This window comes from Elephas maximus, chromosome 8 (assembly GCF_024166365.1).
Source record: "Elephas maximus indicus isolate mEleMax1 chromosome 8, mEleMax1 primary haplotype, whole genome shotgun sequence".
NCBI classification, from domain to species: domain Eukaryota; kingdom Metazoa; phylum Chordata; class Mammalia; order Proboscidea; family Elephantidae; genus Elephas; species Elephas maximus.
Window position 1 is genome coordinate 80644909 of NC_064826.1, and position 25771 is coordinate 80670679.

The following is a 25771-nucleotide window of genomic DNA, read 5'->3' on the forward strand; positions in this document are numbered from 1 at the left end:
AGGAAAAGGTCAGAAGCCAAAGGATGTAGACAGTCTCTGTAAAGTGGGAAGGTCAAAGAAATCAATTCTCTACTGGAGGCTCCAGAAGAAATGTAGCCCTACAGACCCATTTCAGACTTCTGGTCTCCAAAGCTGTGAGGAAACAAATATCTGTTGTTTCAAGTCACTAAGTTTATGTTATTATATTACAGCAGCAAAGGGAAACTAATAATAAATATTAAAAGAATTACTAGAAACTATTTTTCAGGAGGGGAGCCCTAGCGGTGTTGTTATTAAGAGCTCAGCTGCAAACCAAAAGGTTGGCAGTTTGAATCCACCAGTGACTCTTCAGAAACACCGTGGGGCAGTTCTACTCTGTCCTATAGGATCCCTATGAGTCGGAATTGATTCAATGGCAATGGGTTAACCTCACCGCATAGTGGTTAAAGAGCTTGGTGGCTAACAAAAAGGTCAGCAGTTCAAATCTACCAGTAACTCCTTGAAAATCCTATGGCCAGCCATGATATAATGAAGAAATGTAGTAAAAAGCAATAAAATAGAACAAAATAGAAAATCTTTTAAATAGCCATAAGTAATAATTGAAAAAATTAATATCACTGTAGAATAAGATCCCAGGTAATTTCAGCATGACAGACAGTGGGGTTGAGGGTGAGGAATTTGTAGGTAAATGTTAAAAGCTCTTGTACAATTCAGCAGAATGGCAAAGATTGTAACAAAATCTAGATACTGATAGAAAAGTTATTGTTTCTGTTGTTAGGTACCTTCCAGTCTGTTCCTACTCATAGCTAAAACAGAATGGAACACTGCCTGGTACTGCACCATCCTCACAATTGTAATGTAAAATTTTGGAACCATGGTTGTAGTGGGAGAAGATCCATCAATCAGGAGAGCAGGCAAGTTTTGCACTCCTGTGAATATAAAAGATGATGGCCCACCATGTTTTAAGACAGCTTATTAACACTTCTCCACATAACATTTTAATCACTTCAGATGGAATAATTTTCAATGAAATCTACTGTCATTACAGAAGGTGCGTTCTTTAGAAAGAGAAACTGAATTTCCTTTTTTATCCCCAAAATGATGAGCTAAACCACAAATTGAATGTAATATTTTGATAACTTTTAATGATGTAATTTCATCAAAATTATTCAGTTTCTTTAAAATGTGTAGAAAATTTTTCAGGAGAATATATAGACAAATATTAAATGTTGAGCAGTTGCCTACAAAGTAATCTAGTTACGTTTAAACTTCTACTTCTCCCTCTCCGTGGATTCAAAGTCCTATGGCTGGTTTTGTTATCACCAGTTCTGGAATATTTTTACTCTACTTTTTCAATCATGTATTAAAAAATGATAAATGTGGAGTCTCTAAAAGAATCATTTTTTTAGTTTAGCACATTAAATGTCACAAAATGCTAAAGCAGTTCATTTTTTTTTTTTTTTATGATATTGTGATTATTTAAGGAAGAAAAGATTTTCTTGTGTTGTATCCTGGCTAGACCCATAAGAATGCCAACCTTATCTTGGGCTCCCTTTCATTTGGGATCACATTTTCCTAGAGAGTATCATGTAATATATCTGCATAAGACAAAATTTTGCCAGTCAGAGGACTGCCTTAAGATGGTGGTTCTCAAGCTCATATGCACATTAACTTTTAGAGATCCTGGTCCCAAATCAATTAAATCGGAATCTCCAGGTGGGAGTCAGTAGTTACCAGAATGTTTAAATCTCCCCAGGTGATTCCAATGTGTAGTCAAGGTCTGAACCGTTGCCCTAAGGAACCACATGCAAGGTATTTACCTTTGATGTATCAGCAGACCTGTTCATTTCAAGGCTTTCCACTGAAACATTGACGTTCCCCTTAATTAAACCAGTTGCCCTGAAGCTGCCTGTGATTCATGACATCCCCATGTAGGTCAAGTAGAACTGTGCTTCATAGGGTTTTCAACGGCTGAGTTTTTGAAAGTAGAGCATCAGGCCTTTCTTCCAAGCTGACTCTGGGTGATCTTGAACCTCCAATATTTTGGTTAGCAGTCGAGCTTGTTAACCATTTACATCATCCAGGGACTACTTCCTGTAATAACTGTCGGTAATTACTTAACACCACAAGACAGAATAATATTCTAATTAATTAAATTCTTAAGTTTAAAAATAAAAGCATAAAAATACTAGAAGAAAACAGGAAAATTCTGTTACGGATTGAATCGTGTCCCCCCAAACTGTGTGTCAACTTGGCTAGGCTATGATTCTCAGTATTGTAGGGTTGACCACCATTTTGTGATCTGCTGTGATTTTCCTATGTATTGTAAATCCCAGCCTCTGTGATGTTAATGAGGCAGGATTGGAGGCAGTTATGTTAATGGTCAGGACTCGTTCTACAGGATTAGGTTGTATCTTGAGTCAGTCTACTTGAGATATAAAAAAAGAGAAGCAAGCTGAGAGGAGAGGGACCTCATTGCCACCAAGCAAGAAGGGCCAGGAGAGGAGCGCAACCTTTGGACCTGGGGTCCCTGAGCTGAGAGATTCCTAGACCAGGGGAAGATTGATGACAAGGACCTTCCACCAGAACCATCATAGAAAGAAAGCCTTTCCCTGGATTTGGCACTCTAAATCCAAACTTCTAACCTCCTAGGCTGTGAGTGAATAAATTTCGGTTTGTTAAGGCCATCCACTTGTCATATTTCTGTTAGAGAAGAACTAGATAACTAAGACAAATTCCTTTATTACTTCGGAGTGGCAAAGACCTTTTAACTATGACTTCATTTCATAAAACAAATAAAAAAAATAATTTATTCAAAAATAAAGTAAGAAAATAGACATAAAAATTCCTGCGTGGCAGAAATTTATCATCAGCAAGGTCAAGATGACAAACTGGGGAAAATATTTACAGTTTATAAACAAAAAGCTAATCTCACTAAAGTAAAATGAACTCCAAGAAATCAACATGGCAAAGACTAACAATCTGATAGAAAAATAGACGGAAGTTATGAGCAGATACTTCCTGAAAATACAAATGATTCCTAATCAAGGATATGTTCAATCTCATTCATAAATTCATGATAAAATAAGTGCAATTTCAAACTAGCTCAGATACATTTTTTCACCTATCCATTTAGCAAAAATTCTAAAGTTGATGACAAGTTGAATAATTTTGGCAAATATTTGGGGAAGTAGACATTCATACATTGCTTGTAAGAAGATAAATTGATACAATGTCAGCTGAGAGGAATTTGGCAACAGTTGTTAACATTTTATATATGTATATTACAGTTGCATATAAATATATTAATGTGAATACATATAGAAAGACAGGGACAGAGATCTCCTTTGTTTCAGCAATTTCTTGTCCTACATTTGAGAATCATCTAATAGATACAACTTCGTGTGCAAAATGTTGTATGTACAAACTATTTATTGTTACAAACTAGTATTGTTAGTAATAAATCCAAAATGTCAGTCTGTAGAGAATTGACTAAATTCAGTGGAATTCTCTGTGGTTATTAAAAAAATATATATGTGAGAAAGCCCTTTATACACTGATATGGAAAGCTCCACAACAAATATAGTTAAGTGAAAAATCAAGGTGCAGAATCATGTGGTTAATACATGATACTCTTCTGGGGAAAAAAAAAAAATCCCCCCCCACCCCACAAGAAATATATATATACAAGTTTGGTCATATGTCTATCAAGTCACTCTGGAAGAACATATAAGAAATAAATAGCAGTGGTTACCTGGGTTGGAGGAATGATAGCAACCAGATGAAGGGGGGTAGACTTTTCCTGAATACCTGTTGTTTTATTTATTTTTGAGCCATGTGCAGATGTTACCTATTCAAAAGGCTAAATAAGAGAGCTTCTATTTCCTCAAGGAAAATTGTTATCTAGGTATTAGGTAAAACTAACTTATCAAAATTCATCCTTATTAGTGAATGACTCATAGTCCCATGCTCACTGTGGGTGTTTAAAAAATACTACTAAAAAGTTTCCAATCTATAAATTTTCAAAATATGTATTTGGGAAGGGGGTGACAGCCCATATTTTGGGACCAAGGGACTCTGTTGTGTTTCTTAAATCACAACGGGAAGGCTATTGTCTCATGTGCTTAGTCACAAAGCTGGTTTTCATGTTGAATAAGATTAAATTGCCAGTCTCTTACAATCAGACCTCATAGCACAAACTCAAAAGTACCACAGAATATTTTACAAGAATTGAGTAAGTCCTTCTTCAAATAAAGGAAGCCTTATTACACAGAACTGAGGCTGAAGGAGCGTGGTTGTATTCCCAGCTATGTATAATTAATTATGCAGCATTATTCACAATACCCAAAAGATAGAAACAACCCAAGTCTGCATCAACAAATGAATAAATAAAAAAAATGTGATACATGCAGACAATGAGGTATTATTTAGCCATAAAAGGAAATGAAGTTCTGATATATGCCCCTACACGGATGAACGTTGAAAACATTATGCTCAGTGACCCAAGTCAGACACAAAAGAACAAATATTGTATGATGCCACTTACATAAAGTATCTGGAATAGGCATATCCATTGAGACAAAAGATTAGATGTTATTAGGGACTGGGGGAGGGGGCAATGGGGTGCTAGAAAAAATAATACATACCGAATGAATCATAAAGCATTACACATTAAGGCTTCATCTTCAAAGACCGGCATGTTTTATCCTTATTTAGAAAGGGTTATGTAGTTCTACACATTGACAGTAGCAGCTGAAGGAAATCTTTTCTCTTGCAAAACATTTTAGTGGTCTCTCGATTCTCCAGAAGGAAAAAAAAGGAAATTTTTCTCCATGAAGGGCATGTCAATGATGAAAAGAAATTATGGAGCAAAGAGGTACTTTTAAATCCATATTATACAAAAGTGGTAAGGAATGTGCTATTTTACTTGCCATTACTGGCAATGCTATAGAGTGAGAGATAAATCTATTCGTGGTGCCCAGCTTTGCCATAGCTCCTCAGACAAAGCTGTGCTGTTAAAATAAAATTTCTGGGTGACATATGGGACGGCAAACTGAATGAATGAATCAGTAGATGGATGTATGAAGGTATTTACAGTATGCAGAGAGTGGCAAAAATTAATCATATTTAGCCATTCTCAAGACACGTAAGTAGATGCATTTAGTCTTTTCAGTGAATAAAATGGAACTAACTTTTTTTTTTTTTCCTGAAACACTCTGCTTAGTCATATTAGATTAATTCTCTACTCAATGGCGGCATTTGAAAATAATTTGTATGATGTTGATCTTTTAAGTGTCATGATCATAGCTTTGTGGGCTTTCGACGTTTCCTCAATACTCAGGTGCTCTTGAGTTGTCAGCATAAGTGGACTTTTCTACACAAAAGTTACTGCAAAAGTTATTACCTTGACACTGAATGATGACTGCCAGAAGATTTTTATTTAGAGGTGACAAGTGACTTCCCAAACTAGAAAAGACCGTCTGCTTAATAATGTGAGACAGAAAACGGTTTGGGAATGTTACCAATGAGTATATACTCCAACTGTTATCTGCTCTCTTTCTGAACACGAGGCTTCTCTCCACCTTGGTGAAATTAGAAGTTGGCGAGTTCTCCACACTCTTACTGGAATTCTTTTACCTACATTCAGTTAGTTTGTTCTATAGTTAACTCTTCTGAGTGATTATGGTTTAGCACTGATGCATAAACTATCCCTAATCCAGTGCTGCTAGAAGACATCCATTTGATTCAGTTAAAAATGAATAACCTAAAAACAATTAAAAGATATCATTAAAAAACATCAGCACATTAAAATATTACTCTCTCTCTATACATTATTTTAAATGAAGTCAATTGCTTTGTTACTTTATGCTTATTTTAAGGCATCAGGTACTACTACACTTAGCAAGCCAAGTGTGTCTAAAAGCAGAAGGTCTCAAGGAAGGATAGGTGCCCTCCTTTTCTGATTGTATAGCCATGGCCTACCCTGAAAAGCATGTGATAAAGGTAAGCTGTTCCTGGTAGGCTGTTCCCATCCTTACGTGTCTCTTCCAGAGAAAAAGAGAACACTATCCCAGGGATAGTAGAGTGCCCTAAGAATAACTCTATCAAATTTTAGGGTTTGTTGTCATAGTTGTTAGGTGCAGTCGAGTTGTTTCTGACTCCTGGCAACCCTATGTACAACAGAATGAAACTGCCTGCTCCTGTGCCATCCCTACAATTGCTAATGTGCTTGAGCCCATTGTCGTAGCCACTGTGTCAATCCGTCTCGTTCAGGGCCTTCCTCTTTTCCACTGACTGACTCTGTACCCTACCAAGCATGGTGTCCTTCTCCAGGGACTGATCCCTCCTGACCACAAGTCCAAAGTATGTAAGATGCAGTCTCGCCATCCTTACTTCTAAGGAGCATTCTGGCTGTACTTCTTCCAAGACAGATTTGTTCATTCTTTTGGCCCTCCATGGCATATTCAATAATCTTCTCCAACACCACAATTCAAAAGTGTGAATTCTTCTTCGGTCTTCCTTATTCATTGTCCAGGTTTTGCATGCATATAATGCAATTGAAAATACCGTGGCTTGGGTCAGTGCACCTTAGTCTTCAAGGTGACATCATTGCTCTTCAACACTTTAAAGAGGTCCTTTGCAGCAGATTTGCCCAATGAAATGTGATTTCTTGACTGCTGCTCCCATGGATGTAGATTGTGGATCCAAGCAAAATGATATCCTTGACAACTTCAATCTTTTCTCTGTTTACCATAATACTTTAGGGGTTTATGTCATGTTAATAACAATCCTGATTTGAAATTCTCAAGATCTACTTGAAATCCTTTGTCAGGTCTCATTCAAAGGAAAGGTGTTTCTCTCCATTTGATGTTATATGTTCCACACAAAAAATTTCATTTGAGTATGTATCCTCCCAGCTTCAAGTAACAAGATTTCTCTAGACCCTCTCAGGATTGAGGCAGTGTATAAAACCTCCAATGAACTCTTTCCTGAAGGGTGTAAACTCTCACATACAACATTTATCTCTCCATTCCTAAATTGTTAAGCTAGTGTCAGAAGCGCACTAGCAGGAATAAGCGTGTCTTATTCACATTCATCTCCATCAACCATGGAGGAAAGAAGTTAATGCTACTTTCTCTAGATCCTGTCAGAGGCATTTTCTGCCCTTGCATAGAACGCTTGTGTGGTTTATGTTTGACAGTCCCATTTCCCCCATCAAAGAACTAGTGATATATTTGTGCTTTTAACCTTTTTTTTTTTTTTTTTTACTTCTTTGTGTCCATGATGATGAGTCATCGCTGAAGATCAGAACACCTGGGTTGGAGACATGCTGTCAGGATTCAACACGGAACCACTGAGGAATGGGAGAATTGCTTCTCTGCCGGGTATTAATGAAAGTGGACATTTTTCTTGCCCAGCTTTTTCTGTTTTTACCTTTCTCTGTTTGCCTGTCTTCTTCTCTCTCTCTTTTAAAGAATTTGGAGCGGCTGATTATAACTTGTGAAATAAACACTAAGAAGTATTGCATTCCCCTGCTGCGGGTCAGCATTTTAGTTTATATTATGTAGCCATGGTCTCTTTCTGTTTGCTACAATTCTAATAATGGATATTTAGGATCAGGTAAAAAATTATCATTTTTTTCTGAATACATTTATTCCAGAGCCTGTCAGTTTACATAATTGGACTGAGAAAACTAGGAGGTTGGAAAAAGTAAACTAGAATAAGGTGTTTCCAAACTCCATGGGTCAGCAATAAGTTGGACATCACTACTGATATCTCACCTCAAAATTCCTCGGGGTAAAATTTCCGTTCTTTCCTCTTACCTATTTAGTTAATTTGAAACTGCTTTTGAAGGACAATGAACATGCATTACATCTTTCCAGTACCAGGTTCAAATGAACTTCAAGAAAGTCCCAAAAACTTGATAAGGCAAATATGGAGATTTGTAAATCAAATTTCGAAAACAGGCCATTGAAAGAATTATAACATTTAAAACTAATTGTAAATTTCTCACTACCTCAAAAAAATCTAAAATAAGGTCTTATAGGGACATAAATCAGGTCTTTAAAGCTGGCAAAATCTGGGAAATGAATCTGGAGATTGAGGTTTTGAGAAGTGGATTCTAGGAGGAATCTTTCTAATTGAAGAGTAATAATGGTGCAGATGATTTATGAACCTAAGCTAATAAAGGACCCAGAGAAGATGCTGAGCCTCTGAGTTGTTTAAGAATAGCTCTGAATGGTGGTTTCTGAGCTGCATTGATTTATGTTATGAATGTGATATCTTTCAGCTTTCTCTGGATAAAGAAGACCATCATAAAAGAGTTTTGAACTTTCTTTCCAGCCTTCCACTGATTCATTTCTTCATTACTCAGCAACTTTATCAGTCCAGCGCAGTTGCGTAAAGGAGCTAACACTTGGGTGTCTTTGTAGTACTACAAAAAGATACTGTGGTGCATCAGAATAGCTTATGCTCACACCAGAGCCAGACGATAGGTGCTGACTCCTAAAGAAGCAAAGAGATTAAGCCTGACAGATTTTCTATTTCCTGGAGTTAAGGTGTGGTTTTAATGAAACACCTACAAAAATCGCAGAAAGAAATAATAATGTAGCGAAAAGAAATAATTTGGGAGGGGTATAAAAGACACTTTGGTTACAGACTTTGGAGAAAAGGCAAAACACTACTTTCTTCCATCAATATCTTGCAGCGTAACAATTATTTGCCTTGCTAGAAGATAGTTTCCAAGAGGCTGTAGATGGTAAATGCAAATGTCTGCATATGGACCTTTACCACCATCATCTAGTTCCTTTATTCTGATTCTTGTTAAAGGATCCCAAATGGAAACACTTTATCCTTAAGGGTTCCGTTGGAATAAATCTTTCAGTCTCCATAGTTTACTTTTTCTAAAGTTTGCAACACTTACTATCTGGGTGCTTTCTCCCAATCCTCCTGGAAAAGTTAAAGCAATGCTCTTTAATACCTCCTTTTTGTAGGTAGAGGCATTAATCACCACCACCCTCCTCCCCACCTAAAAAAATCACACAGCAAGTTAGTGGCAGAAGTTCAATGAGAACTGAAGCTTGGGATCCCCAAAACGTTGCTGATTATATCCTGCCCTCCATTTCACATTCGTTCTAAGAATATTAGAAACAGCTTGTGAAGAAATATCCTTTTTAACAGAGGAATCATAACGTTTTCCCGGTGGTGGGAAGGACAGCTATACAAGCATGCCTGTCGCTGTAGTTTAACCTGTCCTTTAGATTCTTCTCTCTTCTTCCCCACGTTCACTGTCATACTTAACCTCACCAGCGTCTCTGTTTCTCTAGCCCAGTTATGGACAAAACCAAACATAAAATAAATAGCTTCCTATTTGTCCCCTTAACACAACTAAAATAAGCTGATATTTTCAAAGGAACTTTGCTAGAAAACAAATGGACACGAGAGAAAAAAATAACAATGACATTGTAAGACATGTGACAGTGGTCCCTTTTCTGGTGCCTGACTCATCCGATATGCAGGCCCTGTTCCATCCCACATCCTGTCTGAAGGGCTCATGACTGGGGATCCCAAGAGGATAACAGACTTTAGGATACAAAGGCCCGGAGGCCACTTCTGTGCTCATTCGCTCCCACTTGAAATCATCCTTTGGAGTTTTCTGTGGGTAATTTTAATAAAAATGGGGACTGCTGTGCAGTTTTATTTTCCCCTGCTTCCTAGCCAGATATTTGTAAATCAGAGGATCTGTCTTTTGTTTATTTTGAAATACTGAGGTCATAAAATACCTGCTTACGAGATTACATGATTGCTGAAAGATAAGCTACACAAAACAGGTATGTTTCATGCTACAGGACCTGCATATTTATAGCTTAAACCCAGTACTGCCCAAAATTCCATCCTTTGGGAAATGTGGGGTAATCTAAAATGTTGTCTACTACTTTTGGACCTCGTACTAGAACCCAGAACAATGAATAGGTGTTACACGGAGGGAGACTTCATCGCAGTACCAGGAAAAATTTTCTAACAAATAGACCTGTCCGCAAAGGAGCTTGGATTCCTCAAAAGGTAAACGTGATCCCTTTGATTGGAATTGTTTGGTGATTGGTTGAATGACCACCTGTCAGAGATGCAAAAGTTAGGGTTGGTACAATTCTGGCAAGGGATTAAATTAGGAGCCTGTAAGATACATTGACATCGTGGTAACTATTAAGTGAGCACAGGGCTAGAGGATCAATTGTCAAAGTGCAGTGATACAGTGACATGCATATGGCACTATGTAATCTATCTCTGATGATTTAGAAGGCATTTTAGGCTCCTGCAGTGTCCTAGGCTGCTTGTAATTGTGAGCATAAATCAGCCAAGTCAATGTATAAAGGTATATGTAGATGTACCGGTTACTGAGGCTACTGCATATATAACGCCAGGTAACAGTTTGCTGCAACAGGAGAAACAGCCACGTTATTTTTAACTTTTTTTTTTTTTATGTAAGGTTAATAATAGGTGACTTTTTATGGCTCCTAGTGCAAAAAATTATAATTGGCACCTACATATGTATTTTATATTTTAGGTCACTCTCCCAAAGCATTAAGTAATTCATGCTCTGTATAGCACTGTGTGAGTTAGGGGAGCTGAAACGGGGCTTGTTTTCCTTGCTCAGCAGCTCAGCAGGAAGGAATTGCTGCCTGAACTAGATTGAGAACTCAGAGGATTTCTTCACTCCTGTCTTTTCACAACCGTCCTCTCATCGGAACTAGGAAAATTATTGACTATTCCTATCGCAGAAGGCAAGGTTTGTTGTTGAGATGATTTTTACCTTCTTAGCTTGTACCTCTTTAGGGTTAGACTAAATTATGTTAATAATAGTCTTAATAAAGAAATATTTCTTTATGTTTGGGGAAGGAGAATGTAGTATAATAGATATAATAATAAAAGGATGGCTTAACATTTGTTGAGCACTTGCTAGAAGCCTTTTATATATATTCTCTAATTTAACCCCAGTATCTCAGCTGGGGAAATTGACTCTCAGAACTTTTTTTTTTTTCACATTATAGAGCAGGTAAGTGTCATAGTTTGTAATCAAACAAAGGCCTTTCTAACTCTGGAGGATGAGCTTATTTAGGATCTTCCAATATGATTTTACCCCAACTCTCTCAGCATTCATTGCAGTTATATGTCCTTTCTCTTTCCATATTAAAGGAAACTCCTAGGACAGAGATAAAAGTCTGTTCCCAATTTTCTGTTTTGACTGAGGGACATTTTGGAAGTGTGGTAATACAAACCAAAGGCAGTTTGGCATTTAATGAAGTTGATGTTGGGCAGGTATGACACCGTGGGATTGGGTGGAATAAACTCAAGTCTACATGTAATTACTAAGTTGGGATGAGAGAATATTTTCCCCTAAGGGTCATCGTATTCTATTCTCTGAAGAAGCATCTTCTTACCACTTGGTGGCAGTAGCCACCAATTCATCGGCAGGGTTGTTTTCCAATTTACAACTAACATACTGGTCTTCAGCTGGGCATGATTTTTTAAGAGGATTCTCCCTTCAATTAATTATCTTTTTATGTAATACTTTTGTTTTCACTGGCTCATATTTTATGTATATTTACTACTATTATTAATATTATGTGCCTTGTATATCACTCAGGCAATGTTCTCCTGCCTCTCCTAAATTAAGGTTCTTGGATTTCCCTTTAGAAGAAAGACCATACAGAATGATAATGATGTTAATAATAATAAAACATTTCCTCCATTAGATATTACAGCTTTGGAGGTGTGCATTGTGCAGCTTACCAAAACAGAGTGATGACAGAGCTTGGAAAGAATGGATAGAAGAGCTTATCAAACTAGAAATATATGGGAACTTCACAATCATTGAGATCAACATGTTATTATGGGTTTGCAAAGAACTTCAAGCATTTTCTCTCAACCCAGACAACGAGTCCAGTTTACAGAAGAAGAAACTGAGGTTCAGAGAAGTTAAAGTGATCGCTCCATGGTAATTCAGCTAATAAATGCCAAAGTCCGGATACAAATTCAGAAACGTCTAACTCCAAAGTGTGTGTGCATTCATTGTCTCATATTGGCTCTCTGGTAATGGTATTATCCTGTCTAAGGGAAGAAGCACTTAAGGAAGACTTCTAATTTTCAAGCAAAAAGGGAATATGTAAAGTCTAAGAATGCTCAACTCTTCAATAAAGAGATAAGAATAAATGACTTTAGGGTGACAAAGAATATATTTTGTTTAGCTTTAAAAGTAGGTAGGAAGTTGAAGTGGTCTACTAAAGAGAGCTGTGGCATTAAGGTGTAGATAATTATCTATCTTAAATAGTTATATGGAACTGTCCAAAAGAAGACAGACAAAAGAAATCCTAAAAATTAGCCCTTAAAATTCATGTTCTCCTAGCTATGGCAGGCCATGATGAAATGCTAAGAAATTTGTTGTTGTTGCTAGGTGTTTTCGAGTCAGTTCCTACTTACAGTGATCTTGTCTATGTACAACAGAAAGAAATACTGCCCGGTCCTGCGCCATCCTCACAATCATTGATATCCTTGAGTCTATTGTTGTAGCCACTGTGTCAATGCATTTCGTTGAGGGTCTTCCACTCTTTTGCTGACCCTCTACTTTACAAAGCATGATGTCATTCTCCAGGGACTGGTCCCTTCTGATAACATGTTCAAAGTATGTGAGATGAAGTCTCGCCATCCTTGCTTCTAAGGAGAATTCTGGCTGTACTTCTTCCAAGGCAGATTTGCTTGTTCTTCTGGAATTCCATGGTACATTCAATATCGTTCACCAGCATCATAATTCAAAGGCATCAATTCTGCATTCTTCTTTATTTGTTGTCCAGCTTAAAAAAATTTTTTTTTTTTCTCATGCATGTGAGGCAATTGAAAACACCATAGCTTGGGTCAGGCACACCTTAGTCCTTAAAGTGACTTTTGCTTTTTAACACTTAAAGAGGTCTTTTGCAGATTTGTCCAACGCAATGTGTCATTTGACTTCTTGACTGCCGTTTTTATGGGTACTGTTTGTGGATCCAAGTAAAGTGAAATCCTTGACAACTTCAATCTTTTCTCCATTTATCATGATGATGCTTAATGGTCCAGTTGTGAGGATTTTGTTTTCTTTATGTTGAGGTGTAATCCATACTGAAGGCTGTGGTCTTTGATCGTCATCAGTAGGTGCTTCAAGTCCTCTTCACTTTCAGCAAGCAAAGTTGCGTCATCTGTGTGTCGAAGGCTGTTAATGAGTCTTCCTCCAGTCCTGATGCTGCCTTCTTCTTCATATAGTCTAGCTTCTTGGCTTATTTGCTCGGCACACAGATTGAATAGGTACGGTGAAAGGATATAACCCCGATGCATACCTTTCCTCATTTGAAACCACGCAGTATTCCCTGTGCTGTTTGAACAACTGTCTCTTGGTCTAAGTACAGGTTCCTCATGAGCACAATTAGGTATTCTGGAATTCCCATTCTTCACAACGTTATCCATAATTTGTTAAGATCTACACAGTTGAGTGCCTTTGCATAGTCAATACAACGCAGGTAAATATTTTTCCGATATTCTTTGATTTCAGCCATAATCCATCTGACAATGTTCCACTGCTATTCATAAGGTTTTCACTGGACAATTTTTTCGGAAGTAGACTGCCAGATTCTTCTTCATAGTCTCTCTTAAGTCTGGAAGCTTCGCTGAAACCTGTCCGCCAAGGGTGACTCTGCTGCTGTTTGAAATACCAGTGGTAAAGCTTCTAGTATCATGGCAACACACAAGCCACCACAGTACGACAAACAGACAGACATGTGGAGGATGCTAATTAACACTATTTTATATTTTAAAAAAACAGCAGAATATCAAACTATATGTACATTTGTTCTCATATTGCAGAAATTATTATTTACTTACATACGACGCCAAGGCCAACATGCCAAAAGGTAAACAGTGGTTATCTCTGAGTGGTGGAATTATTGATGGCTTCAGTGTCATTTATATTTTTTGCATTATCCCAATTCTGTACAGTAAACTTATATAAAATAATACAAGATATTTAATTTAATATTCCCTGAAATTTGCTTAAATTATTGGTCTATGGTTTTTGCAGTTTGAAGTGTTAGTGCACAGGAACCAGATGGGAAAGTAAGCCAGCAGAGGCAATCCTTCTTCAAAGTGGAGTGGGACCTACCTGTAAGTATGATACAGTCAACCAAAATATCTCACTTGCTGGCCATTAATTCCCACCAAGTGAATGATTTCTTTGAGTTAATTCACAGACTCTCCAAAGGTATCTGTTTAAAATCTAACCTATAACCTGGGTGGGGATTGTACATAAAAAATTACTATCCATAAAAGGAAAATATCGTGTATCTTGCTTTACGCATATGTCGGAAAAAACCTTGGTAAGAATCCAGAGAATTGTGCAATGTCCTTGAGATAACAGCTCCTCCAGATTCTTCTCTTCTATTTACCCTCCTTCCCTCTCCTGTCCATTTTTTCTACTTCCGAATAAACAACATTTGGAAACAATTCTCCAACTTACTGGGGCTAAGATCAGCCTGCTGCAGTGGAAACTAGGAGCTTAATGAATCAGTAATAACTCACCCAACATTGCTGTATTACTTAAATTCCTTGCGTGACAAGAGGCAGTCTTTTTCATCTTTAAGTAATTCTGATTGCTAGAATCTTCTTTCTTTCATTAACCTTAAAGCCTTTATCCCTGTTTTTATATATTTTTCATATTTTGAAACAAGTACATCGTTAACCCCATGTCTTTTCTTCTCTTGTCCAAACATCCTTTGATTCCTCGATATTTTTCCTGCTTACCCCCTTCCAATTGTTGTTCTCTCCCTCTCTCTCTCATTCTCAGAAAAGTGTCAGCAATGGAATTGTCTGGAAAGCAAATCAAGAAATTGGCAGACTTCCTTCTTTCAGTCAGGTTTCTTTACAGCAAATTTTCCAGACAGCTGAAGTCCCTAATCATCATTATGCCTGTTCCATAATGTTTGTCATCCTTACAGTTATTTGTATCTCAGAAGAACATATTTACACATCAACCTTCAACTAATGGAATATTGCTGTGAGGTGGTAGTTATTTTTCAGTGGCCCTCTGGTCTTTCTTGTCTATTCCAGGCCATTTTCTACTCCCTAATTTTTAATAGAATAGCAGTGATAAAAATATGTGGGTTCTACAAGGTTTTGAAGTCTGTAAACAAACACTATCCATTACCCAGTTCCTTTCTGTAGAGACAGCTGTATATTTTACAGAACTCAGTAAATATAACATTACCAACCCAGAAATAAATTGAGGCTTGTAGAGTGAATACTGCTTCAGACTTTCTAAAGGAGGAAAAATTGTGTATTATGTGATTTTAAATATTTGTTTTAAAGGCTACAATTTTCCAAAGCTCATTTCCTTGGAAAGTATTTGGTATTCAAAGTTGCCTGTGAAGATTAAGCTGTAACACTTGGACCAAGTTAACAGGAATGATTAAAAACGTAATGCAATTCAAAATTTTGCCCTGATTCCTTGGGGAAAAAGAGTTAGAGAAACCATTTAACTAGAGGAAAAAACATTACGGTTATTTTGTTTTGGTTTTTAGTGTAGAACCATGAAGAAACAGGGTGTCATGGTTTTTCTGTCAAGCCACAAGAAGAGGAAATAGAAATACTGGAAGAGAAAATAATCTGTTTCCTCTGACAAGAGAAATACTATCATGGTTGTGTATCAGCTAGCTGAAGAAAATGACAATTGAGAGAAAGGTGTCTACAATGGCTTTTGATGTTAACCTGCTGGGTATTTTAAAGTACTAAAACCAAAAGAAAAAAAAAAACAAAACCAAAACCTTTTCCCTTGAATTGATTTCAATTCAGAGGTGTCATATTTTTGCTCCAGGACACTTCTTACCATGAGTTAATCGATAAGCCCTGTCCAGTAAGGACTTCAATAAAGAAATCAGCACTGTCCTTTACAGTCAGGGCTTTAAAGAAATGGGAGGAGTATAGCTTAATGTTTAAAAGTACAGACTTTGGAGTCAGGCAGGCATGTGGCTGTGGCACATACTGGTAAGACTTTACCAGCTACTTCAGCTCTCCAAAGAGCCCTGGTGGTGCAGTGGTTAAGAGCTTGGCTGCTAACCAAAAGCTTGGCAGTTTGAATCCACCAGTGGCTCCTTGGAAACCCTATAGGGCAGTTCTACTCTGTCCTACGGGGTCATTATGAGTTGGAATCGAAGCAATGACCATGGGTTTTGGGTTCAGCTCCCTGAATCTCGCCTTCCCCATCTGTATAATGCATATACCACTAACCAGTGACCAGCTGTCTTAGAGTCAACTCCGACCCATGGCGACCCCATGTGTGTCAGAGTACAATTATGCTCCATAGGGTTTTTAGTGGCTGATTTTGGGGAAGTAGATCACAGGGCCTTTCTTTCAAGGCCATTCCCGGGTATGCTCGAACCTCCAACTTTTTGGTTAACAGTCAAGCATGTAAACCATTTGCACCACCCAGGGACTCCTAGGATATACCACTACAAGCATGTTAATGTTTATTATACAGGGTTGTTAAAAAGATGAATGAGATAATGCTTATGATGTGCTCGTTATAATTTCTTATACCCAATAAGCCATAGATAAATGGAGCTATTAATAATTATTATTAAAACTGCATAATGTGAAGCATCTGATGTGTACAGAGAAGTGGTCCATTAATAACAATAATTAAAACTGCATAATTTTTGTGCATCTGATGTGTACAGAGCAGTACGACAATTCCTGAGAGGAATTACAAAGAACATTTTACACATTTGTTGTTTTTTTCTCATTTACAGAATTTTAGCTTACGCCAAGACCGTGCATGTGTTTGTTTTGGAATGCTCACATTTTTCCTCCGTGGAGCTGCTTTGCCCATATCACATCAATATATGCTCAGGGATTTGGGTACTATTATTCCCTTCAACCTTTGGCTCAAATATGCTGAGCTGCAATTAGCAAGGCTTCAGGGCTTGTAAGTGGATGAGCTTCTAGAAAATCATTATCAAATACATCATTTTTTATTTGATGCAGGGGAAGTCTCCTAAGTGTTTGCAATAGGATTTGCCTCTGCATGTGATATTTCAAAGCAAAATGTCATGTCTAAAGTGGGCCCGTACTTCATTAGACCAGAGCATAGCACAGGATGTTGGCCATCATGAAAGCTTTGTCTATTTTTAGCTCAGCCTACAATCATTCTGCAATTCACAGTGTACACAGCCAGATACTTAGGAATCAATGAAAGCAACCCAGCCAGGATATTGTCAGCTGCAGAAACTCACAAAATGAGTCTCAAACCTGCTTCCACTCATCATTTTCCTATTTCTACCACAGTTACTTCTATTCTCTCAAAGCTTAGAGACACTTTTGATTTTTCCCCCTTATTCCTATCATTCCCACCAAATCAATTACTGTGTACTGTTAATTCTAGATTCACAATGAATCTTTATTTCACTCAGGCCCTTGCTAGCCCTCACCTGGATTATTTAATAGCCTTCTAAATAGACTCCTTGCCTTAAATTCTTTCTAAGCATGAGTTTTTTTTTAACCTCTTTCCTTTGTTCAAATTTTTTTTTTCAGTGCCACCCCAAACTCCTTGGCTTGGCATCGGGGTCCAGATTGATGGTCCTAGCTTTCCAACTGGCCTCCTGCTGGTATCCTACCACCAAAATGGACTGCATTTTTTCAGTTTGTCGATTTTTGCTCATTCCATTTTTTTACTTGGAAAGTTTCGTTATTCTTCTTACATAATCTCCAGGGCCGATCTCAAATCCTCTCTGACCAGATGTGATTCCATCTTTTTTTATGCTTTCTCATAGGACCTCATGTGCATCTTTTTATGGGCTGTATACATTTTCCATGTTTGCAAATCTACTAGACTTTTCTGACAAGGCCTCCATTTGTGTGTTTATGTTTAGAAAGGCGTCGGCCATTCTGAAATCAAATAAACATCAACTTTTATTAATTTCTAAATCTTTATGGCTTTCTTTTTTATTTAACTCTTTAAGCCAGCTAGAATTTATTTTGTTACATGATGTAAGATTCAGAGCAATATCTTCCAGGTTATTTACCCATTCATTACATAAACACCATTAAAACGGTTTGCCGTCACTGATACGTAAAAGCAAGTACATGTGAATATGCAATAATATGTATATATACTTAGTTAATTTTTGGCCTTTCCATTCTTTAGTAGGGATCCCTGAGTGGTGCAAATGGCTAAATGCTTGACTACCAGCCAGAAGTTTTGTGGTTCAAACCCATCCAGAGGCTCCTTGGAAGACATGCCCGGCAATTCGCTTTTGAAAGGCTATAGCCTTGAAAACCTTACAGAGTAGTTCTACTCTGACGTACATGAGATCTCTTTGAGTAGGAATCCACTCAACAGCAACTAACAACAACAATAAGGGTCCTATACATCTTGGGAAACCCTGGTGGCATAGTGGTTAAGTGCTACGGCTGCTAACCAAAGGGTTGGCAGTTCGAATCCGCCAGGCGCTCCTTGGAAACTCTATGGGCCAGTTCTATTCTGTCCCTATGAGTTGGAATGGACTCGACGACGACGGCACTGGGGTTGGGTATACATCTTGAGGTTTTGTATTACAATGACTACTTTGATAAGATCAGTCCTCTTAAAGGAACAAACATTTAGGAAAGCAAAGATGGAGGAGGGGGGGCAAGGGGGAGAATCATCATCAGAATTTCACAAAGGAGGAAACTATGTGATAAGAATATCAGTAATATTATCATTGCAACTCTAACTAGTAGAACACAGAAAGGAATCTTGTACAGATGAACTGAAATTTTGCAGCGAATTATGAGTAGGGTTTGATGCATGCTCTTATCAAAGTACAGCTTCTGACACAATTTTTTACTGGAGTCATGGGCTAACAGCTTGTCAACCAACTAGTTATGGCCATGTACTATTGACAATAAAGTTCTACCCTTTATAACAAAACTTAGACAACCATTTAGTCTCCCTGTGCTGTTTACTTATATTGTTGTTACCTGCCCTCGAGTCCATTTAGATTCATAGCAACCCCATGTGTGCAGAGTACAACTGTGCTCCATAGGGTTTTCAAGGCTGTGACCTTGCAGAAGCAGATTTCCAGGGCTGTCTCCTGAGGGGCATCTAGGTGTGTTCAAATTGCCAAAATTTCTGTAGTAGTCTAGCACTTAACTGTTTTCATTACCCAGGGACCTTACTTATGTTAGGCAGGTCAATTCAGGTTTCTAGGCTGTTTGTTAAAAAGAAGATGTTGGATTTCATGGTGGCTTTATTTTTTTTCCCACTATTTTTTTAAGCTGCTTTTTTTATTACACTAGTATCTACCATGCCATACATCACAGCTCTCTAATACTGAACGTGTCATTTAAACATCTTCATTTCCCCATTCTCTATAGAATAATGAGTATAGTTGTACTAATGTGATGTGATTATGGCAATAAAAGACACAATCTATGTGAGCGCGATTAGCTTTGGCTTGAGGACAGAGAAAAAAACAAAAAAATCAAACCCTTTGCCATCGAGTCAATTTAGACTCATAGTGACCCTATAGGACAGAGTAGAACTGCTCTATAGGATTTCCAAGGAGTGGCTGGTGGATTCGAACTGCCAACCTTTTGGTTAGCAGCTGAGCTTTTAACCGCTAAGCCACCAGGATATGGAAAGTACTCAATGTTTATTTTCTCCCTTCCTATTAAAAAATTCTTCTTAAATGTCAAAGATTAGTTAAACATTAACTTTATTTGTGAAGTCTTCTTCAAGACCTCTATCCATTCCTGGTTGGACTATTACATATTACATATAATAGACATATTACATTCATGTCTATTATAACATAGATGCTGTCTTAGGCTGGGTTCTCTAGAGAAGCAAAACCAGTAAGCATATATATACACACACACAGAGATTTATATCAAGGGAATGGCTCACGAGGATGCAGAGGAGGGAACATCCCAAGTCTGTGGGTCAAGCTTCTCCTGATGCATGTAGCCATAGGGGCTGGCAAACCCTAGATCAGCAGGTTGGAGAGCAGGGCTCCTCTTCACAGGCTATGAAGTTTGATGAATCCGAAAGATAGACTGACAAGACCACAGGTAAGCTGCTAGCTCAAGTCCCAAGAACTGGAGATCAGATGAACAGTAGCCAGCTGCAGGATCCAGAACAAGCAAATGCCCGCAAGCCTTGCCAGAATATCCACTTATATTCAATGCAGGCCACATGCCCAAGGAAACTCCCTTTCAACCAATTAGCTACTCACAGCAGATCCCATCATGGAGATGATCACATAATATCAAATTTCACTGTGGAAGTGATCATACCATCATGTGACTATCAAATCACTGAGGATCATGGCCCAGCTAAGTTGACACACAACCTTAACCATTACAGATGCAATGATCCAATTTCATTGTAATTATTATATATCTGTCACTCCAAAATATTTTGAACTCCTCCTAGTCAGGGACAGCTTTTTAAGCTTTTTTTTTTTTTTAAATCTTTAAGCCTTTAGTACCAACCTAGGACCTGACGCATACAAAAAGTTCAATGAATATTTGTTGATGAACGGATGAATGAATGCATGGATGGGTGAATTAATTTCAGGTTAGTAGAAGCAGGAAGAAGGAGCACCGGTGACGCAATGGTTAAGAACTTGGCTGCTATCTGAAAGGTTGGCAGTTCAAACATATCCAGTGGCTCCTTGGAAAAAAGAACTGGTTATCTGATCCCAGAAAGACTACAGCCAAGAAAACCCTATGAGGCAGTTCTACCCTGTCACATGCGGTTACTCTGAGTCAAAAACAGACTCAAGGGCACCTAATAACAATCACAAAGAAGTGTGAAAAAGCCTCCTCTCCAAACACTTTTGGTACTGGCCAGGTGGTATTTGAAATCCCTTTAAAAAAGTCACACAGAGACTTGAATTTCACCGTAAATAAACACATGTCAATGGCCTGTTCCATGGGTAACTTGTATGTCCACTTCAGGAAATGCTGCAGTTACACTCAGCTGTTTCTGGTGCCTCTACTAGCCAACAAAGCCAATTCAGCCCACCCAGTTTACTAATAGCTCAAATTCCGTTAAAACCTTTTCCTATATATAGTTCATATCTTTAGGAAAAAGAAAACAAAGAAGAGTTTCCTAACGAGCTAATTACTTCTGTTGATCAAAAAGTATCTAGATTTGAACTGTCCAATAGAAATCCAATGTAAATCCACAAGTTCGAGCCACATAGGTAACTTTATATTTGCTAGTAGTCACATTAAAGAAGAAAAAAGTGAAATTAATATTTTATTTAGCCCAATATGTTCAAAATAGTATCATTTCTACATTTAATCAATATAAAATGTTTGGAGATATATTAAATCTTTTCATCCTTAGTCTTTGAAACCTTGAATTCATGTATTACTTGTGTTGCTGTTGTTGTTAGGTGCCTTCAGTTGGTTCCAACTCATAGCAGCCCGATGTACAACAGAATGAAGCACTGCCTGGTCCTGCACCATCCTTACAATAATTTCTGTGTTTGAGCCAGTCGTTGCAGCCACTGTGTCAATCCACCTCGTTAAGGGCCTTCCTCTTTTTAGCTGACCCTGTACTCTGCCAAGCATGATGTCCTTCTCCAGAGACTGATCCCTCCAGAAACATGTCCAAAGTAGTGGGACAAGTTCTCACCATCCTCGTTTCTAAGGAGCATTCTGGCTCTACTTCTTCCAAGGCAGATTTGTTCATTCTTCTGGCAGACATGGTATATTCAATATTCTTCACCAATGCCGTAATTCAAATGCATCAATTCATCTTTGATCCTCCTTGTTCATTGTCCAGTTTTTGCATATAAAATCACGTCTTAATTCAGAACACCCACTCACATTTAAAGTGCTCAATAGCTACAGATGGCTAAAAAAAAAAAACAACTTATTGCCTTCAAGTTGATTCTGATCCATAGAGACCCTAAAGGACAGAGTAGAACTCTGCCGTAGGGTTTTCAAGGGGCATCTGGTAGATTCAAACTGCCAGCCATTTGATTAGCAGCCATAGCTCTTAACCACTATGGCATCAGGGTTTCCACATGTGGCTAGTGACTACTATATTGCTGTTGTTGTTGCTAGGTCCTGTGGAGTCGGTTCCAACTCATAGCGACCCTAAGCACAGCAGAACAAAATGATCCCCCATCCTGCACCATCCTCCCAATTGTCACTATGCTTGAGCCCATTGTTGCAGCCACTGTATCAGTGCATCTCGTTGAGGGTCTTCCTTTTTTTCGCTGGCCTTCTAATATACCAAGCATGATGTTCTTCTCCATGGACTGATCCCTCCTGATAATAAGTCCAAAGTATGTGAAACATAGTCTCGCCATCCTTGCTTCTAAGGAGTGTTCTGGCTGCACTTCTTCCAAGACAGATTTGTTTGTTCTTTTGGCAGTCCATGGTATACTCAATATTCTTTGCCAACACCACAATTCAAAGGCATCAAGTCTTAATTGGTCTTCCTTACTTATTGTCCAGCCTTTGCATGCATATGAGGCAATTGAAAACACCATGGCCTGGGTCAGGCTCACTTTAGCCCTCAAGGTGACATCTCTGCTTTTCAACACTTTAAAAAGGTCTTTTGCAGCCAATTTGCCCAATGCTATGCATCTTTTGGTTTCTTGACTGCTGCTTCCTTGGGTGTTCATTGTGGATCCAAGTAAAATGAAATCCTTGACAACCTCAATCTTTTCCCTGTTTATCATGATGATGCTTACTAGTCCAGTTGTGAGGATTTTTGTTTTCTTTCTGTTGAGGTATAATCCATATTGAAGGCTGTGGTCTTTGATCTTCATCAGTAAGTGCTTCAAGTCCTCCTCACTTTCAGTAAGCAAGGTTGTGTCATCTGCATAATGCACCTTGTTAATGAGTTTTCCTTCAATCCTGATGCTGCCTTCTTCTTTATATAGTCTAGCTTCTTGGATTATTTGCTCAGCATACAGGTTGACCAGACATGGTGAAAAGATGCAACCTTGATGCATATCTTTCCTGATTTTAAATTACATGTATCCCCTTGTTCTGTTCGAATGGCTGCCTCTTGATCTATGTGCAGATTTCTCATGAGCACGATTAAGTGCTCTCGAATTCCCATTCTCCAAAAAATTATCCATAATTTGTTATTATCCACACAGCCGAATGCCTTTGCATAGTCAATGAAACACAGGTAAACTTCTTTCTGGTATTCTTTGCTCTCAGTCAAGATCCATCTTACATCAGCAATGATACCCCTGGTTCCATGTCCTCTTCTAAATTCGGTTTGAATTTCTGGCAGTTCCCTGTCAATATACTGCTGCAGCCACTTTTGAATGATTTCCAGCAAAATTTTGCTTGCATGTGATCTCAATGATATTGTTCAATAATTTCGACATTATGTTAGATCACATTTCTTAGGAATAGGCGTAAATATGGATCTCTTCTAGTCAGTTGGCCAGGTAGCTGTCTTCCAAATTTCTTGGCATAGGCAAGTGAGCACTTCCAGTGCTGTATCCTTGTTGAAACATCTCAGCTGGTATTCTGTCAATTCCTGAAGCCGTGTTTTTCACTAATGCCTTCATTGCAACTTCGACTTCTTCTTTCAGTACCATGGGTTCCTGAAATGGTTGAATGTCCACCAATTCTTTTTGGTATAGTGACTCTGTGTATTCCTTCCATCATCTTTTGATGCTTCCTGAGTTGTTTAATATTTTCTCCATAGAATCCTTCAGTATTGCAACTCGAGGCTGGAATTTTTTCTTCAGTTCTTTCAGCTTGAGAAATGCTGAGCATGTTCTTCCCTTTTGGTTTTCTACCTCCACGTTTTTGCACAAGTCACCATATTACTTTGTCTTCTTCAGCTGCCCTTTGAAATCTTCTGTTCAGTTCTGTTACTTTGACATTTTTTCCTTTTGCTTTAGCTTTTTTTTTTTACTTGATGTTCAAGAGCAAGTTTCAGAGTCTCTTCTGACATTCATTTAGGTCTTTGCTTTCTCTCCTGTCTTTTTAAGGACCTCTTGCTTTCTTCATGTATGACGTCCTTGATGTCATTCCACAACTTGTCTGGTCTTCGATCATTAGTGTTCAACGTGTCATATCTATTCTTGAGATGGTGTCTAAACTCAGGTAGGATATACTCAAGGTTGTACTTTGGCTTTCATTGACTTGTTCAAATTTTCTTCAGTTTTAACTTGAACTTGCATATGAGTAACTATTATATTAGACTGTGCAAATATAGATGAAGCTCTATTTTAGTAATGGGCACAAGTCAAGAAAAAAGTAAGCTTCCTTCCAGATATCGTTCAGGAGGTGCAATGCTTTCCTAGAGTAGTTAATTTCAGTTGTGTGAGAGCTCTAGAGGCAATTTACTCTCTTGCCTTCCTAAAATTCCTGGTTACCCATTGCCTAATGTCTCCCAAACTTGCATATTTTAATTTAGCTGTAGATGTCTTGACTTTGTAAAGGTACTTGGGATTTAATGTTTCAAGCATTTTCACCTTGCTATTTCATTAATTCCTTATGTCTCTCTAAAAGATTACTCTGAAGGTCTGAGGGCCTAAATGTTTGATGATACCCCTTGGCTATAGTTGAGAAGACTTTAGCAAAATTATGAGTTAAAGTTACCCTTCTTTCTTGAAAAGTAACTGTTTCTTTGATAAAAGCCTTTATCTGAAGTATAAATTACTGAGGTATAAAGGAATATTGCTTACCTTTCATACTGATATTTTAATTTCTTAACTTCACACTAGTAAACTTGGCTCACTATCAATAATAAGTGGTATATACAGTTTTTTAAACAGTGTTGAATGAAGGCATAATATTTATACTTCTATATGTATACATATATTTGTTCATGATTACTTCAGACAAATCATGCACTGAGCCTGACTGTTAATTTTGATTACTGTGTATTGAATGGAAATCCTGGTGGCGTAGTGGTTAAGTGCTATGGCTGCTAACCAGAGGGTCAGCAGTTCGAATTCACAAGGCGCTCCTTGGAAACTCTATGGGGCAGTTCTACTACGTCCTATAGGCTCACTATGAGTCGGAATCAACTCAAAGGCACTGGGTTTGGGTTTGGTGTATTGAATTAAAAAAAAAAAAAAAAAACACTCAGATTGCAAACTTTCCTAACTGCAGGACTTTGACATTCTCTGTCTAAGCTCTTTAAATGTACACAGCTTGATAAATGAGCTTTGGAAACTGTTTTGAGAGTCTTCTTGAAGGCATTTTGCTAAAGCAATCAAAAGCACTTGTGAGTTTGAAAATATTAGCTAGCTTTTAAAAATTAGTTTCCATTTCCCAGTTGCTCATAGAGAACACATCAAAACTTCCGTAGAAAGCTTTCCTTGGAACTTCCAGCTGGGAGTAAACCCTGTTACCTTGTAAAATTCTTATTTTAGTTTCATCATAGTTTAGCAGTGCCAATAATTGGGAGATCATTCCTGTTCATTTTGGGGCAATAGCTAGATAACTGCATTTTCCTTTTGGTTGAGCACTCACTTTTGTGGATATTTAATATATTGAGGCATCTGTGGAAAGAGTGTTAGACTAGGAATTAAGGGACTTGAACTCTTGTTCTGGTTCTCCACCTCACCAGCTATATACATTCTCTGGGTTTAAGTTCACTTACTTGTGAAAAGATGAAGTTGGAATAAATTATTTCTAAGTATTCATCCATTTTATGTTATGTGGCTTAATTATAATTCACAACCAGAGGGAGAGAAACATTTTAATGACTGTCTCAGTGCTTTTCAATCCAGATTCC

General features: G+C 37.9%; 1 protein-coding gene across 5 annotated transcripts in view; it reads right to left on the reverse strand.

Moving 5' to 3' along the window:
* Positions 1–25771, reverse strand: part of TMEM196 (transmembrane protein 196) — a 56514-nt gene that overhangs the window by 15504 nt on the left and 15239 nt on the right. The window contains exon 1 of one of the 5 annotated variants that reach the window (XM_049894087.1): positions 1800–2375. The exons of the other annotated variants lie outside the window; for them this stretch is intronic. Coding sequence (XP_049750044.1) covers positions 1800–1826 — 27 coding nt within the window. The 5' untranslated portion in view covers positions 1827–2375. Of the gene's footprint in view, positions 1–1799; positions 2376–25771 lie in introns of those variants that run through there. 5 annotated transcript variants of the gene reach the window in all.